Below are 18,565 nucleotides of genomic sequence, written 5' to 3'. Positions count from 1 at the left end.
CGATTCTAATTTAATGGCACTCAGGGAGTGATTTCTATCAGGTTTATTTGAACGTTTATTTGAACTCTGTGGGGAAGGCCTGTCGGCTTACATTTCCATGAAGTGTGGAGCAGGTAGGCTGTGTGTCTCACTGGAAAGAACTCAGTCGAGCCAGCAGTGAGAAATCAGATGGGAACCTCTTTTGACACTGGTGTGTCTTTTTTATTGTAGGAGAACTACGGCACATCACCAAGCTGAAGCCCTGGAGCCTCTTTGATGTACTTGTGGAGAAGTATGGATGGCCCCATGAAGACGCTGCACAGTTTACTGATTTCCTGATCTCAATGCTAGAAATGGTTCCAGAGAAACGAGCCTCAGCCGGCGAATGCCTTCGGCATCCTTGGTTGAATTCTTAGCAGATTCTCCAAATACAGAATTCTGAGCTAGCAAGTGTTTTCCAGCACATTGGACCTAAACGATGACTCTCATTCTTTAACAGGATTACAAGTGAGCTGGCTTCATCCTCAGACCTTTATTTTGCTTTGAGGTACTGTTGTTTGACATTTTGCTTTTTTGTGCACTGTGATCCTGGGAAAGGTAGTCTTTCGTCTTTGGCTAAGTAGTTTACTGACCCACTTTCTTCTGGAAACAATAACATGTCTCTAAGAATTGTTTCTTGTGTTGTGTGACATTCAACTGTTTTTTGTTTTGGTTTGGTTTTTTTTTTTGAACGAAAAATACTTTTCCTCTTTGTGTTTTGACAGGTTTTGTAACTATTTATGAAGAACTATTTTAGCTGAGTACTATATAATTTACAATCTTAAGAAATTATCAAGTTGGAATTAAGGAATAGCAAGGAAATGTACTATTTTATCTTCTGGCAAAGGGACATTCATTCCTGTATTATAGTGTATGTAAATGCACCCTGTAAATGTTCATTTCCATTAAATATGGAATTGGGGACTCAAACTTCAGGAAAGCTACCAAGTCGTGAGTGCTTTGTAGCCCAAGTTGCATGTAGCCGACTTTTAACTACTCCAAGGAGCTGTGTTGACTTTTCATTCCATAACAGAACTTTTACATTGGATTTTAAACAGTGTGTCTCTGGTTTACAAGATTTCATTACCTACGTGGCACTTTAAAGGAAGAAAAAGACATGCTTCTCCTTCTGAAATACGCATTATAATTTAGCACTCCCATTTGTATTTTTACATATTTTTCAAAGAACTTTTAAAAAAAAAAGGAAAAAAATTCCCTTAAAAAATGACAACCCAGTACCATGTGGTGTTGCCTCCTCCAAACACTGTCAAGCAGCTACACGTAGATTAAATTGGCAGTAGAAACATGTCCAGTGTGTGGAATGAAAATAAGTTTTGGGGTTTTTTTCAGGGGATGGGGGGTGGGAGAAGCATGAGTGTCTGAAACACAAAGTGCGATATATCCAATTTGCAGAGCAGTGAACAGACTGCTAACAGCTCAGAGGTGACAGTGACCACATTCATTCTGTAGTAGTTGTATGTATTGCTACAACAAATTTTCACAAGTTTCTCATTGTCTTTAAATGAACTGAAGTAGAGAAAATTTTTTCCCTTTACAGGTTGCACATTTTTGCTTATGCGTTTCCTTAAAATTAATTGTAGAATCCAGGACACAAACCATAGTAGTCAATGCCGTTTTAGAATGTAATATGCAGAGGTATATTTAACCTCTTTTAGAAGTCAGTGGGATGAATGTAAGGGTTTTGGTTTGTTTGGTTTTTTTTCTTTTTAATTTTACATTCATTAAGGTGCCTCATTTTTCTTGACTTTTGTCCATTAACATTTACCCATACGCCTTTGCAATAACTAGATTGTGAAAAGATACCAAGTGTTGTAACAACAATAACCCATTGTTTGAGGTGCTTGCAGTTGTCTTAAAAATTAAAGGTTTTTTCTTCTCCCCGCCCCAGATATTGTCTTGGTCATTGGCCTATGTTTGAAGTTACAGAATCAACAAACTTTTGTTACTGTTTTAGTGTAGTGCAAAATGTAATTGCATAACTCATAAGTAAGTCTTATTTTGTAAGAGCAGACTGTATGTAGTAAAGAAGCCACAGTAGGTAGAATTGTAGTATGTAAAACTCTAAGTAGAATTGCAGTGGTCTTTTTTCATCCATGTTTCATCAAAAGCACAATAATTGCATTCTGTTGAAGCATCATTGCAATTTTTGTTTGAACAGTATTCACCAGGAAGAAACAAGACACATAATCTTAGGAATTAGCACTGTATCACATATTGCTGTGAGATAATACCTATGGTTCATTTATGCATGGGAAGTTTTTCTATAGGGTGACCATGTAAGATGGTGGCTGTAGGTCTTAAAACAGAATTCCCATAGGCAATGCACACACAGAATGCATTTGTGTCTGTCTGTAGTGTATGTAATCTTTGCCAGGATGACAGCACACTTGAGTTGAAATTTGTCCAGTATAGTTTTGGCCCATGCAGAAATGAAGCAGATTATTAATTTTATAAAGTATACCCCTTTCACTAGTTCATAAACAGATTGTTCTAGGGGGATAACTCTTCGAGGAACAGCAGTATAGTTTTGTAGATACTTGGTGACTTGTTATTTAAAGAAGGCATATAAGCTAAATGAGCTATGCATTGGCTGTGCAAAATCTTAGAAGAGCCAAAGCTTATTGAGTTGGTTTAATGCCCTTTTTTAAAGTCCATGTAAAGTTTTTATGGATATCACCTTGAACATGTTTCTAGTAAATTCAGACAGTTTCCCAAAGGCAGAGAAAATGTGATGTAGGCAAACTTTTGAGGTGAAAATTAGTTTACTAATATGATCCTTTTTCATATAGCTGAGGAATACCTAACTTATAAGCAGAGAAAAAGTAAGGCCACTGTCATCACAGAAGTGAAAATACTTTCGGTTTTCTCATAGGTGAAATTGTTTAAGTTGCGCCTTTTTTTAAAACACAATTTTAATTAAATATTTGAGACTACGTAAATTCTCATGAAGGAATGACACACAAGCGTCTCTAGCCATGTTACAGTAGACAACTTTAAAACTGAAAAATTAAAAATCCTTATAAGGAATATCCTTTTAAGGAGGTGAATATGGTATTTTACCATGGTGATTAACTGTGTTCCGTGTTTGAAACACAGGCTGTCTGGAGATAGGAAATGTAAAGCTAGTTCTCAGACAAATGCTGCCTTGGTGAATGCCTAAAGTAGAATTTTGTTTGACAGATAAATGATGGCAAAGTTGATCTTCTAAATCTTAAAACTTAGGGTTAGATTGAATCCCTGATAGCTTTTCAATGTCACTGTCATCACTAGCTATTTTCTGGAAGAAAATGGAAATGTATAAGATTAATTAAGATTAATAATCTTAATTTAATCTTTTCTAGACTGTTTAACTTTTTTTCCCTCCAAGGTGTGTGTTGTTAACTGTTGAGTTGGAACTGACCCTCCAGCAGGTTTTTAGAGGCAAGAGCAACTGGTGGATTTGAACCACGAGGCTTCAGGATTGAAGCATAGCTTCTTACCACTAGGCCACCAGTGTGTTTTAACTTATTTCCTCCAAGGTGCATTGTGCCAAATTGCTTCAACTAATTGAATAATGAAAATTATATTGATAAATAGTGCCCTTTCTATTGGATATGTTTAAATTATCATGAGAAAAGACAAAAGCTAGGAATATATTATTTTTCAGAAAGTTGACATCTTATGATTTAGTAATAAAATGTTTACTTAAGAAATTTTTATTTTACTTCAGAGATCTTAGTACAATTCCTTTTTCCCTTAAATACCTAAATGTAAGGAAAGATGTTTCCAATTTTTAGAAATATTTTAAAACCATTTCCATTGGTGAAACTCTTCAGTCATGTCAAAATGCAAATTAAATTTTCCTGTTTTCAGGCCAACTATTCCTTTTAAAAAGTTATTATAAATTGAAAGCAAGTCTGTAACTGTTATGTATGAAGTGTTTTAGTACAGAATCATTCTTTCTATGAGATATACTAAATTTTCATGACATGAATCCTGGAGAAGTCCTATGACTAGTGCTCCTGCAAAAATGGCAAGTTAAGGTACAACTAAGGCTTGCTACCGTTCAAGTGAGGTAGTGAGTGCTGCACAAAAAAGGTTTCTCACAAATCTGAAAACTAACTTTTGTCACAATTCTAATTACCTAACCATGCCCCCCGGTCTTAAAAGCTGTACAGGACAATTTGGTAAAACTGACATAATTGTGATTTATTAACATGAATTAAAATGCCCAACCAGTGCTTCAATGTGACAGTATATTTAAAATAAAAAAGAAATTAAAGGTCATATACTGTACTACTTTCACAAAGATCACACAGTTTTGCAAAAGACTTGTCATATGTACAATGCTATATATCAAATGAGGAAAGCTGTAAGCAGTTATTTACGCAAAAGAAATGCAATATTTACAGTTTATCAGAAGACATTAGAAATCATCTATACATTAAATTACATTTTGCTTGCAAATAATCAGTAAAACAAAATGAGCCATGTCCACACCAAACTATAAAAATCTGTATTGCATTTTTTTTAGTCTAAGATGCACCCACAGAATTGCTGACAGGAAAAAAAATCCTCATAGTGCCATCACTTAGCTGTGTACTTAATGCATATGTATAAAATATAGAAGACATTCACTAAATGAATTTAATGGCAACAATTAAATTTAAAAATCATGTAGCATCAAATCTACTGCCGGAAAAACAGCTGGAATGTTCACTTACAAAATAAATGATACCTAATACTGGCTTAACAGCACATTTTTTAAAGGAATTTTAAAAGCAAAAAATGGGAAAATTACAATGAAAGAGCACTGGTGTTTGTTGGTTGGTTTTTTTTTTTTTTGTTTGGTTTTTTTTTTTGTTTGGTTTTTTTATACAAAGTTTCATGTACAAGCTTTAAAAAGTACCTTAATAGGTACATATGAAATATACAGTTTATCTTACAGAACATTTTTTAAAAAAATGTTTTTAGAGTCCATTAATGCCACCCTGAACCATGATAATTGTTCTGAAATGTTGGTGGCACCTGTGCTCTGTGGATTGGAATCTGTCCAGGCACTGGAGATGCCTGCTGAGGTCCTTGAACCCCATGTGGCAGGGCCACAGAGCCAGGATGAGGACAGAACCCTGAAGCAGTAGGCGTTGGAATACTGTTTGGTCCTTGGGGCTGGAGATGAGGACCTGCGACTGGTAATGGACAATGTGGCCCTGTTCCAGAAGGCTGGTGTTGGGGTCCCGGTCCCAGAGTGGTGTGATGTGTAGCTTGTGTGGGATATGGTGGAACAGCTGGATGAGCACTTGAAGGAAACAGAGGAGGTCCTTGATGAGGAGGATGGTGTAAGGTTTGAGCTGATGTGCTATGATGCCCAGAAGCCAAAACACTGGATGGTGGAGGTGGAGGTGGTGGTGGAGGTGCTGAATTTACAACATGCTGGTGTTGTGCTTGTAGACCTTGGAGTCCTGTGGAGGGATGTGGGGGTGGATGGTGATGAGGAGCAGGACCAGGAGGTGGAGGAGGTGGTGGTAAATGGTGCCCAGCAGTTTGAGAATGAATGTGTGACCCAGGAGCCACAGCATGGACAGGCCCTACTACATGTGCTACAGAGTGTTGTTGATGGGAATTTGGCTGTTGTACAAGGTGTGGTCCTGGGGCAGGTGGTGGTGGAGGAGGGGGTGGAACGACAGCAGCAGCAGTTTGATGATGAATAGTAGGATTCTGAGATGGCAAAAAATGCCCTGGAGTAACATGGTGTCCTGGAACTGTCGGCTGGCTCGTGGTGCCAGGAAGTGCTTGATTTGGTCCCGATGTAAACACAGTTTGTTGGGAAAGACTACCTTTGAGCTGACTGTAATTCTGAAAGTTTGCAGAGGGCTGCTGGTTTTGGTAGTAAGATGAAGAAGGAGGCGGAGGGGGTGGAGGGGGTGGTGCCGTGCTGTTCAAATTTTGTTGGTTAAACTGATTATATGTTGCTGAAGATTGTCCTGAGGGTGTCTGTGTAAATAATGCTCCAGAAGTTGCCTGCTGCGTATTGGCTGGAAGGTTCTGTGCTGCTGAATAAAAATTTCTCTGAGACTCTCGCTGAGGTGTTCCAACTTGAGGTGACAGTGAATGATGAGGCCTGTAGGGAGATCCTAACTGCTGTGAAGGAGGCTTTGGTGAAAGGTAACCATGCTGTACAGGTGTGTGAGGCGTGGAGGACTTTGGAGGGTTTTCTAAGTGAGGTGAAGGAGGACAGTGCAACTTCATTGGTGCAGAAGGCAGCTTTTGTGACAGTTGCTCAGATGAACTTCGAGGGTGTGGTGGAGGAGGATGACTTTTTGAAAGTGCTTGAGTATTATTTGATAGCTGTTTTTGTTGGAGCTCTGTTTTTAGGTGCACACCATTCTCAGCTTCTGGTGCAGTAACTGTTGCTTCCCAGTGGAGATCTGGCTTTATGGGTATTTTCCCATGTGACTGAGCAGGTCCAGGTGAACCAGGCTATGAAAAGAAAACACATCATATCAGTCATATATTTACCAAATAGGACCCTTTTTGTAACCAAGAGGATTCATCAGGTTGATAATTGAAATGAAATAATTTTTTTTAAAGGGGCAGAGAACAGGTCAGGTTTGAGAAGTCAGTTTTTTTCTAGTAGTTCTCATTAAGCTTAATCCTCTGAATAACATTTTCTTGAAGACAAAGTAACAGTCTTTGAAATAAAATTGGCCTTTTTCTCCTTTAAGCCATGGAACCTGTTTTTGAGCTTTACTTATAGAACCCTAAAAATAATTACCAAGTTTTGTCATAATTGAAATTTCTATACTAAACCTAATGATAAATTGGCTTTTATAATGACATATGCTCCACTCAAACTTTCAATTTTTAATATAGTCAAAGAAAATTAATCCAAAAATAGAACTACTTAAATGTAGAAAATCTTTATTTTTAGTTGCTAAACCTTTATATGATCACATTAGATTAGCAAAAACCTTCAAGGCCCAGAATGGAGGTATGCATTAATACTTAGAAATGAACCCTTAATTGGTTTTTCAAAAATTTAATAACAAAAAGAGTATTCAGGTCCTAGAAATGAGTAGACTATCATAAAACTTTTAGAGAAAATGTAAATTATTAAGATGTGCAAAAATGAATTACGTGGTAAGTAAAATAGTTCCTACTAATCACGAATCAGCATTTGGTGGAGAACAACTACAAAACCAAGCCAAAAACCCACACACAACAAAAAAGCCCCTCTACATATGTTACTATCAGCTTTTCCCAGTAGCTGTTTTCAAAGGGGTAATGTTATTTACCTTGCTCACTTTTGAAGGGCTTTTACAAGTCTTTTGAGAAATATCTGGGGATGGACATTCATTTGTAGTTGTGAGTTCCGGATTTTCAGAATCCGGGTCTGTAAAGCAGAAGAAACCAATGTAAAAGGAAAATCACATAATACCTTTTGTCTTTATTACTAGCACAAAGGAATTTACATCTTACTGTTCCTTCAAATTTTAAAATATGTTTAAAAGTATAACCATGCTAGGTCATCTGTTTACTGACCTTCCATAAGTTCACAGAAAGAAGGGACTGGGCCCTTAGGTTGCAACTGGGGAATGTGATTTGAATGAGATGAAGGTGAAGACTGAACATGACTCGGTGAACATGAGATACAGGGTGATTCTCCCCCTAGAGATGAAGCAGAAGCAGACCCAGAGAGAGCATTAGAACAGAAAGAACAAGGCTACAGACTCATTAGCTGACTGCACTGCTCAGTGAAGAAGCTCACTTACCACTATCTTTATCTTTTCGATGATCACTAAGAAGTAAAGCTCTCTGGTAACTCCTTTCTCTCACTTGTTCAACTGACGTAGATGCAGTCCTTTAAAATAAAATTATTGTTAACCAGAAGAAGCTTCTCCATGGTAGTCAATGTGCTGTTAAAACAAGACTTCTGCTGGGCTAGGAAAATATGTTGGTGTGAAGCTTTCAAACTAGCTAATTTTCCTTAGTCACAGCCCTGAACTTTGTATTCTTTTATATTTTAAAAACTCAGTCAAACTCAATTCCTTTGACATCTGCAATTTCTTGAGGAAATGACAAGAGGGGGAATTTGAAGGACATGTATTATTTACATTCATAATATGAAACCAGTTTTCCAAGATAGTAAAACATGCCTCTGTAAAATTACTTTGAGGATTGTGAAGTTCCCAGGAAACAGTGAATATGGTTTCCTGGTCTTAGCCAGGAACAATCCTACATCAAGGTGTTCTTATTCCTACTGAAGAAACACTACATTTCATTGTTCAACATAACTGGAAGGAGCTTTAAATGCACTGCAAAATTTGACTGCAATAAAAGTTTCTTGGAGATGAATATGTATATGAATAATATAGATAAGATTACAGAGTGTTTACACAGGGTAAACCTTTAACACTAAAAAATAAATGTCCACAAACTTGTACTTAGCTTTGGGAGAAATATAGGAAGCTAGCTCATTAATAAAATGTTTTTTTTTCTAGCATGGCATAATTAAAACCTTCATAAATATCAGCTACGTGTCACTATATATCACTAAAATCACCAAATAGGTTTTAAAAACAGGTTTACCATTGAACTTCTGGCTCATTCTTCTCACTAGTAGAAGCTTCCTTAGCGGGACAGTTATTGCTGGTTTCTTCAGAAGCAACATTGTAAGCAGCAGCTGGTGTTGGTAAAGGAAGGCTAGCAGTGTTTTCTACCTGCTCCCCATTTTCACTAGTGTTGGCACACCCATCACCATGGTGGTTCAAGTTTCCACTTGTATGAGGCGATACACTAACCAGTGGAAAATTTTCTGCCTTAGAGCCACTTTTTCTAGCTTCACGTTGTCTCTTACGGTATTCTAATAGAGAAACCTTAAGAAAAATAGGGAAAAACAAATTTCTTATTCTTGTTACATGTGTTAGAGCCAGTCACTTTTTTAGATAAAAAATATTTTATTTACATTAGGAAAATTATGTAAAATAATTTGATTCTGAACAAATAATAATAATTAGCAATTACCAAATGCCCATTTTATACCAGGCATTTTACTAAATAATTTACATACATTATTATCTCATTTAATCCTCACAACAACCCTATGAAATAGGTATATTATCATCCCCATTTTACAGATGAGGAAATTGAGTAACTCACTCACTCAAGGTCACACAGCTGGTGAGTGTTGGAGCCGGGATTCGAACCTAGGTCTTACTTGAAAGCCCGTGCTCTTTCCACTATACTACATTGCTTCCCACAAAGTTGCCAACTGGACTCTGTTATAAAAATTAAAAGCACACATCACTAAAATTCTTTGACTTGTACAGCAATAAGCCTATATTAGCAAATAAAATAATATTGTCTTTTTTTTTTCCTTCTTCTGAAATAAGGCATTCTGTCCCTCAATTATTTGTAATAATACTGCTTATATATAACATAACTATCTACTAGCACAATCATTTCCAACATACTCTTATAGCCAGGGTCTAAATACTAACAGCTATAACGAATGAAGAAAGAAAAATTTCTTCTGTACCACACTGCCTAGTCTATGTAAAATAAGCGTGAAAAGAAATACAAATACTATCCAGTTCTATATGGTTGGGAACATTTATTATTTTTTAAATGAATCCATCTTTAAATTTTGGCCTCTGTAACCATGCCCCTCAAAATAGTTTCCATTTTCCCTCCAAACATTTTCTAATGAAGTTTAAAAAATTGGCATATCAAAAATATAACTTTTTAATAATTAAGAATGCCTTACATAATACATACTACAGCTCTCATTACTCTAACAACATATTTAGAAGTATTAAAAGTACTAGAAATTGTTAAATGTGTAACCTTTTTCTTCTGTGGTGGATTCTGGGGTGTGCAACTTCCGTCGATCAAATTCTCATTAACTGTCCGTCCAAAACCAGCTACAAGCCCATCTTCTGAAGTACAAAACATAGCTGTTTCCATAAACATGCTTCTAGTATCATCCTGCATCAGGCACTTTGACTCACTTATTCGGAAGCCTCCTCCAACCTCCAACTGATGTGAAGGTGTCAGATCCCTCAAGTTGGAGTTTACTGAGAAGTTAACGCCTGTTCTATCAGGACTCTTTACCCAGGAAGAATACATCATGCTTCGTGCAGAGTGGGTAGACTCCAGTTGGCTACTGGCCTCAGTCCTGTCATGTGTAGGTGTTTCCATGCTTTTATGTATGGCAGTTTGCTCAATTGCATCAAGTCCCAGTTGAAGATCTGACATGGCATCCTTTTCTCCAGGGCACTGCCTGCTGACTTCATTCCTACTCCTGGGGCTGGTATAACCGATAGTCTTTATTTCTTGAAGACCCAGTTCAGTTAAGTTAGAATTTCTAAAAGGCCCCAATGTTAACATGGTTGAAGATCTGTCATATCCCTGTTTAGAATTAAAAAAAAAAATTAACCACATAAAACATTGCTTATCTGAAAATCTACAAAAAATTTAAACACAATAATGATTCCAGGGAAAAGTCGTGTTTTCCTCCAGGATCTTACCTCTTGACTATAAGTGCGTCTCTTAATTTCTGGAGAACTTTCTGGAGAAGAAATATTCTGTATAAAAAAAATTAGGACAAATAATTGAAATACATTGCCAAACCTCTGAAACTTTAGAAATGAAAGCTTAAAAGAGAAACTACTATAGGATTTCATTTTATAAACGTTTTTGTTTTCTATTTCTCAAAATAAATGTATACTTAAAGGGATATTTGATAATGTGGTCAGCTACCTGATAATGTAGTTATTTACTCTCAATTATCAAAAAGTTTGACTTATTTTATTGGAAAAGTTTAAATTGTTACTTATTTTCTCAAAATTTTTTCCCGTACTGCCGAATAGTACACTTACATTTCTTACCTCAAAGTGCATCGTATTTCCTGGTGTGCCAGGAGTTACTGGGGTAACTGGTGAATATATAGGTTTATAACCATTTCTGCAAGTTTCGTCATCTGACTTTATCCGTGGTGGAGTGGCAAATGATGGATCTATAGGAGTAATGTCTGGGTGAGTTGGTGTAGCATACGGTGATGGAGTAGGTGTAGAGGTCTCCGAGTAAGCGGAATCTGGTAGTTGATAAAGTCTTCGTTTTTTTAGTGGTGTGGTTAAATCTGTTAGTGAAAGTTATTAAAAGAAATTACTCTTAGTATTTGCTACAATTTATAATATACTACAAAATGGAAAAAAAATTAAAATGGGCCAAAAATCCAGCCTTAAACCCCAGTGAACATGGCAGTACAAATTAAGGTTTCTAAAAAAAATAAAAATAAGTAAGGTTTCTGTAAAGTTCCCATGACAATGTACTGAAATAATACAGGAATAATGAGACTACACCGATTAGGGTTCTTTCAATTTACTAAATAATGAAAAAAGATATTCTACCTGGAAAGGACCAGCTGTCATTTAATAGTAGTGGACTTTTACTTTCACCATTGACTGCAGGACTTCTAGAACGTTCTTGACAGGGTGAATGAAATCTATGTAAAATTGTAGAATTTTCTTCTTCCAGTGCTTGTTTCAACCATCGCTGAAATATATAAACTTCATTTTAACACGTTTCTATAGCACAGATTTCAAACGCATTTTCACTAGGAATGATAGAAAGGTATGAGATTGGTTGGTTTTTTAATATTCCTGTTACCTTCTTGCATGAGCCAGAAGTGGTTTCTGTTGGTTCTTTTCTTCTCCTTTTTTCTGAAAGGAATGGTGAAGTAAATCGAATATAATGCTTAGGAGTAGAGTAAACATGAGGACTGTAAGTGAGGCCTGGTAAGGAATTGAGCTGTGTAGCCAACACTTCAGGATCTGTAGTTATTCGGAGAGGCCTTTCTGAAAGGCCATCTGAAGGTTTTCCTGTCTTCTCATTCTTCTCACTTAACCATTCATTGACCAAGTGCTAGAAGAAAGAAAAGTTTGGGTTATTATTATTATTTAGCGCTTCATATAGAGTTTATATTAAGTTAGCAGACTTAATGAAAGAATTCCAAAGAATTAGAGAAAGCTTAACACAGCTACATTAAAGGTGGGGAATAGGGGAGCCCCCGAGTGAGTTTCCTCATTCTGAAGATGCAGAATGGGGAAGTCATACTGTGAACTTACGGGGGAGGGTTTTTATAACAGTCTTTAGGGACAGACATTCCATTGTGATTTATGGTTCATCCGTTAGTTCTGCTAGGCAAGCAGGGCCATTTGCTCTTATCAACATTTGAATTCATTCTCCCCTTTTGTCCCCCTCTCTGGACCTAACATTTTATTCCAGTAAATTTGAATCTGGTATTTTTAAGTTATATAATGAACAATTTAAGCAATTTTGGTGGAACTGTAGATAAAATGTTGGACTGCTAATTGAAAGATCAGCACCAACCAGCCTCTCTATAGGAGAAAGATGAGGTGGTCTTCTATTAAGATTGACAGCATGGAGGGTTACCGTGAGTTGAAATTGACTCGACAGCCGTGGATTTTTGGTTTATTGAGTAGTTTAAATAATTTATCTATGATGACTACATAATCAGAATAAATGACAATTCCTTGATCATCCCACCTGAAATATTTTGTAGGAACAAAACAACATGATTACATCTATAGGTGCCTTTTAGTAAAATACAAGGACACTTCAGTGACAATAAAATGCAAATGCTAAGTTGTATACAATTAAATTCTGTAATTTTAAGCAGTGCTTTTAAGTGTTGGCTACACAGCAGAGATCTCCAGGTGGAAAGGCCTGTACACATACTTTTTAAAGAAAGCTCTAAGCATTGTGAATTAATAATTGAATAACATTGCTTTGAATGTCTCAGCATTCACCTAATTGTTTTATTCTGACTCTTTGATAAACTCTGAAATCCCACTGGAGGGTCAGCTGTGAGTTGGTTCTGACTCAGCCACAGTTTTGACAATACACAATTACATGTTTACTGGCTATCTTCAAGGTTAATGGTTGCTCTTTTTAAAAGAGGTTTTTGTTTTGTTGGGGTTTGGAGGTTTTTTACCATAAATAAATAGGTATTTAGTAAAGTTCAATTGTAATGGGAATAGAAATAAGGATTGCATAAATCAGCACAAGATTTTTACCCTACCACACTCTAAATTTGGGCATTACGTTTTCATATCTAGAAATCAGATGTTTCCTTTTCATTTTATTATAATAATAACTTTTATTTATATAATTTTATTATTACATTTATATGTAATAGGAGAAATATAGTCTTATGTTGTGTCCACAAATACAAAGACAGACCCTTTAAAAAAAGTAGCCTCTACCCATGTCTTCTGTCTAGCCTTTTTCCCGTATGTGTACAAAAGCACCTTTCTAATGATAAGCAATATAAGGTAGTAGGGAAACACAGGGGCACAATGGAGTCTGAAGACAGACTGCCTGAGTAGGACTTTGAGCAAATTACGAAAATTCTACACCTCAGTAGGGAGCTCTGAAGGCCTAGAGGTGAGGAATTGAGCTGCCATCCCAAAGGTATGCTGCCAGTAAACCATCAGCTGTTCCCTGGGAGAAAGATAATTAATCATCTCATACGATTAAAACTGAAAACTCACTGGAAGGTGAGCTGTAGGTCAGTTCTGACTCAGTGGCACATAACACCACTACCTCAATAAGGAACTCTGGTGGCTTAGTGGTAAGGAGTTGCCCTCCCAACCCAAAGGCATATGGTTCAAATCCACCAGCTGTTCCACAGGAGAAAGATGGGCAATCTCCTGTGTGATTTACAGCCTCTTAAAACCTGCACACAACATCACCAAGTCAATATCCATATTTGCTAAAATGAATCGCTGGAACCTAATTCTTAGTCTTGTTTCTTTGATACACTGAATGTATATAGAGTTCAGTTTTATCTGGCAGAGAATGTAAGTGCTATGTATTATTACAGTGAACGGACCTTTATTTTAGGGGCAGTGATGATAATATGGTTCCCCTGTTGCTCTGCAGGAGAAGCTGGACAACCACTACTATGTGATTTATAGCCTCAAAAAATTTGCTGGGGGAAGAAAAATATTTGCTTGAGGGTCAACTATGAGTCAGTTCTGACTTGACAGCAATGAGTTGGTAGGGGTTTTAGGTTTTTTATTGTTGGGTTTTTTTGTTTTGTTTTTTTACTCTGAATGCTATCATATGCAGAACCTTTGGCCAAGAGACTTTTTCAGAGATTCATTTCAGATATATAGATGGTAGATCACTTTCTCAGAACAGGAGCCCACATCAGACCAAGAATTTAAATAAATTTTAGTCCCAAAAATGTAACCTCTCTGGTGATTCGAATTAATTAACCATGGGCTCCACAGAAAGATGAATAATCTTCTGTGTGATTGATTTACAGGTTCTAAAAACCCATTGGAAAGTCAGCTATGAGTCTATTCTGGCTCATTGGCAATGCATATTTTTAGTTCCATAATAATTGTCATTCAGGGGTCATGCTATTGGCATTTACAATTGCAGAAGTAGCTGGGTTTTTTTTGGGGGGGTGTGTGGTTATTTTGTGTGTGCAGCAGAGTTTCTGGTGGATTTGAACTGTGTACCTCTGCGATTGTAGTGCCGCTTCTTGCCACTAGGCCACCAGAGCTCCCTAGAAGTAGCTGTTAAGAGTTTGTGTTTTTTCTTTTCACGGATCCAATTACAAAGGTTGGACTGACTTGTTGCCTTCCAAGGTAGGCAAAAAACAGCTGCGTGTTAAAGTGTTGGCTTGTTAGCTCAAACTGTGTGGTACAGTAAAGAGCATGGTGTGTTTAGATACTAGCTCAGAGTAACCCTAAACTCTCGAGGAGCTAAGTTATATAACATCTGCCATTAAAGTTACTTCTCATGTTCTGCAACCTTCCTACAAAATTTTGTGAAAAAATAAAGGACATTTCAAAATATTTTATTACAGAAGTGTGTAAGAAGAAGGTTTTTAATCCAGCTCTCTCCTTATATACTCCAAGAATGACTACTTTGGTAGTTTTGGTACCAAAATTGCCATATTCTGCTTCAGAATGGAAAAAAAATTCGACATGTCATATTTTGTTGAAATAACAATTTCTTCACATTTAATTCTTGTAATCGACCTATACAATAGAATTTATTAATAATGAAAAAGAACACCTCTATAACCAGTTGTTTCAGAAAAGCATACATTTTATATGTAAGGCAAAATTACTTCAAGAATGATGAATTCTAATACTAAAGAGTATATAATAGAGACAGAATCTTACAATATGTCTCTCTGTGTATGCCTTTGTGTGTGTGAGAAAGAGAGAGAAATGCTTTTAGTCAGCTTTTTTAGACAGCAGGTTGGTCTCATTCTTAGCATAAAAGTTTTGTCTCCTGCAAGTCTATTACAAAATAAAATTTTTTAATCAATGGATATGAGACACTTGCTTGAAAATGGAATTACTACATTCAGTAACAATCATACCTTCTTTGTTTTGGGGTACTTTGTAGGACATTTATTAAGTGCTGGAACTTCAGTTTCGGTAATTATCTCTGCTAGTGGAGTTTCTGCCTCAGGCTCTGCTGCAAGTACAGCATTTTCAATGTCATTTTGTTGTGAAGAAACTTCTATATCAGGAGACGATGGCTGGATGTCTGAACACATGCTAACAGTTCTGTGCCTCCGGCGCTGTTGTCCAATGTGAGTCCTACTCCGAGAAAAACTTTTTCTCTGTTTAGTTCTGTTCACTTTGGCAGGAGTTGGCTTGCTAGCAGTTTCTTCTTTTGCTTGCTCCTAATTCAAAATACAAGAGAGTAGAAATTGAGGTGGAGCTCTGATTGCCCTGGTATATAGGGAGTTGAACCGCTAACCCAAAAGTCAGGCCTCTCTGCAGAAGATAGCTTAGGTACTCTCCTCCAGTGTAACTTAATAGCCTCAAAAACCTATTGGAGGGTCACCTATGAGTTCGTTCTACTTAATGGCAATGAATTAACTTCAGAAATTACCTAAATTTTGTTTTAAATGCTAGTATAATAAAACTCATTAAATTAAAAATTATATTACTGTTAAAAATATTTTCTATCTCTAAATCCTCATAGGATTTGAAAAATGCTGTTAATTGAAAGATAATATATGACATTATGACATGAAAAGTTTACTGTAAACATAAAGAAATAATTTTGTTAAACATAGTAAAGAAAGAAAGCAGTATGCCAGCAAAACTGTGGGAGTCCTTTCTGTGTATAAACTGTCCTGGAAGGTACCCAAATGGAGATACACCTGAATAGTAATACCTGAATCACCTCTGCATCACTGACCACTGGTGCATCTTTACATTCAGTTTTAACTTCAGTTTTGGCTGTGCTTATTCTTTCCAACGCTTGTTCTCTTCTTTTCTCCCTTTTTTCAAGTCTAGCAAAAGCTTGCAGAATTGCTTCCATCTTCCTTTCTTCTCTTGTCTGGAAAATTTAAATTACAAGTGACATAATAAATATGGCTGAAGTAAAAAAAAATACAAATGTTCATGGCAAATTAAAATTTATTATAACACCATTAACAATACTTCTGTTACTGGTAGATAAGGAAAAACATTGAGTTTTTAAAATCTGAAACTTTAGCCTTTCTTTCACATTTCATGAAAGAAATACTTGATGACTTTCTCAAAAGCCACCTTGTGTTTTACCAAACAGAAAAAAAAATTGTCTTTATTAATAATACAGAAGCTGGTCTTTTAAAATATATTCAAAATAAAGGCAAAATGTTGAAAAGCTAAAAATCATACACATTTAAGGAGTGAATGTGTTCTTGAGATGATGTAACAGCACATATAGTGGGGCTCAAAGCATGACTTGTAATTTATTCTCTCTGTAAAACTAGACAAATTAACCTTTCTGGGACTACTTAGACATAGACTTCACAAAATTGTGGCGTTTTCAAACAATATTTGGGAACATGATAGGCATTTCATAATTGTTAATTATTATGTCCACGTTAGCCCATTTGCCCTCCATTGTAATTCTTATAAGGCATTCCTCTACCTTCTGCTCTTCCTGTCTTATACTGACAAGGCAGGGACAGAGGAACATCAAGGGTTCCTTTGAGCATCAGTTCTCCTTGGATGGAGAACATTAAAGCAAGACCCAGAGCCTTGACCAGTGGGCCTGGCAAATGCTTCAGCTCTCAATCAGATACAGGAAGCACGTCCATCCAGTTCTCCAAATGAAAAGAACCAGGTCCTGAGGCTCAGATCCATTTGTCTTTCCTCCTTTATTGACATCGATGTGGGGAAGAAAGAAAGAAAGATCAGAAACTCAAGGTCTGGCTGCCATGGTCTTGTTAACATTGGTGCTTTTAGTTCCAGTAATTATCACCAGAGTCAAGCATCAAGATACCTCCAGACTGGAAACCACTTGTTAATCTTTTCCTATATTTGTTGTTGTTGTTGTTACACATAGTAAGGGAGCAAAGCAATATGCCAACAAAATAATTCTGAGAATATATCTACGGTTTAATTTGTTAAAGAAAATTTCCATACTACAATTGTACTATTCTTTAAAAAACCAAAATGTGTCATCCTCACCCAGGTTCGAAGAGGTAAGATTACTTGTTCATGAATAAACATCTGCATCTTCACTTTTCTAGTCTGAGATGGGTAATCAGACACTAAAATAATGTCTGATTGATGGTCTTGTTTACTGCAAATGTGACATTTTAAAGCTTGAATAGCTAATTCTGTCTCAAGTCTCTCTAATCTTCTAATGATCTTTTCTTTATACCTATGCTTTGTAAATTCCTGTTCCTTAAAAACAGAACTCAAGGGGAGCTCTGGTGGCCTACTGGCAAGAAGCTGCACTGCAATCCCACAGATAGGCGGTTTGAAGCCACCAGATGCTCTGCCGGAGAAGGAGGGGCAATCTCTTCCTGTACCAGTCAGATCCAATTTGACACAAAATAATAAAGAAAACAACTTCAATCCATAACCTGGTTGTTAAGCTGATGCCCCTGGAGCTGGTTTCCATACACCTCAATGGCTGTCACCTTTTGGAACTCAATGACTAGGCCTTTGTTCTGAGGAGCCTTTGGAACCACCTGACTTTATTAATGGCAGAGTCTTTAACCTTTTGTGTCACTGATTCTGTGTCTAAACTCCTAAATTTAGGAATCAAGAGTAACTAAAATGGTAATTTTAGTAATTGCTTTACCTGATGAACCAGTTTTGGGAGTAGCTGCCACTCCAAGAAAAAAATGTGAAAAAAGTAAATTGTTCAAGAGGTAGAAAATGTATCTCAAAGGAGAGATCAGAAAAAGTCACCTACAAATAAGGCATCTAGGATAATATTTCTATATCATAACTAATGAGTTTTGTAAGATAAATGTGAACTTAGGCAAAAATTACTTAACATAGTTCAATATCCAGTTGTTATTGCTATTGAGAGGGGAGATCAGAATAAGACTCAAAATCATTCCATTAAAAATTGGAATTCCCTTGTAAATAATAAAGCTAATTGGCAATTAAGGCAAAGCCTTAGAGATGATTTAGATTTTTTTTTTTTTAAGAGCTGCTCAGGAACTTTCAAACTAAACCCATTCCATTTTAATGTG

The 18,565-nt window shown here is 36.4% G+C and overlaps 2 protein-coding genes across 2 annotated transcripts in view; one reads left to right on the top strand and one right to left on the bottom strand.

The window, feature by feature from the left end:
- Positions 1 to 1,327, top strand: part of SRPK2 (SRSF protein kinase 2) — a 131,811-nt gene extending 130,484 nt beyond the window's left edge. The window contains exon 15 of the mRNA XM_006882616.1: positions 211 to 1,327. Within this exon, the coding sequence (XP_006882678.1) occupies positions 211 to 395 (185 nt within the window). The 3' untranslated portion in view covers positions 396 to 1,327. The remainder of the gene's footprint in view (positions 1 to 210) is intronic.
- A 3,671-nt stretch (positions 1,328 to 4,998) lies between these two features.
- KMT2E (lysine (K)-specific methyltransferase 2E) overlaps positions 4,999 to 18,565 on the bottom strand; it is an 84,303-nt gene continuing 70,736 nt past the window's right edge. The window contains exons 16-27 of the mRNA XM_006882615.1: positions 16,258 to 16,422; positions 15,449 to 15,757; positions 11,689 to 11,943; positions 11,430 to 11,574; positions 10,908 to 11,158; positions 10,548 to 10,604; positions 9,865 to 10,428; positions 8,608 to 8,894; positions 7,791 to 7,879; positions 7,561 to 7,686; positions 7,314 to 7,411; positions 4,999 to 6,498 (exon numbers count right to left, since the gene is read on the bottom strand). Of these exons, the coding sequence (XP_006882677.1) occupies positions 4,999 to 6,498; positions 7,314 to 7,411; positions 7,561 to 7,686; positions 7,791 to 7,879; positions 8,608 to 8,894; positions 9,865 to 10,428; positions 10,548 to 10,604; positions 10,908 to 11,158; positions 11,430 to 11,574; positions 11,689 to 11,943; positions 15,449 to 15,757; positions 16,258 to 16,422 (3,846 nt within the window). The remainder of the gene's footprint in view (positions 6,499 to 7,313; positions 7,412 to 7,560; positions 7,687 to 7,790; positions 7,880 to 8,607; positions 8,895 to 9,864; positions 10,429 to 10,547; positions 10,605 to 10,907; positions 11,159 to 11,429; positions 11,575 to 11,688; positions 11,944 to 15,448; positions 15,758 to 16,257; positions 16,423 to 18,565) is intronic.

The sequence above is a fragment of the Elephantulus edwardii genome, unplaced genomic scaffold, assembly GCF_000299155.1.
Source record: "Elephantulus edwardii isolate Elephantulus edwardi_28Jun2011 unplaced genomic scaffold, EleEdw1.0 scaffold00022, whole genome shotgun sequence".
Taxonomy (NCBI): Eukaryota; Metazoa; Chordata; class Mammalia; order Macroscelidea; family Macroscelididae; genus Elephantulus; species Elephantulus edwardii.
This window is presented reverse-complemented; position numbering and strand designations above follow the sequence as displayed.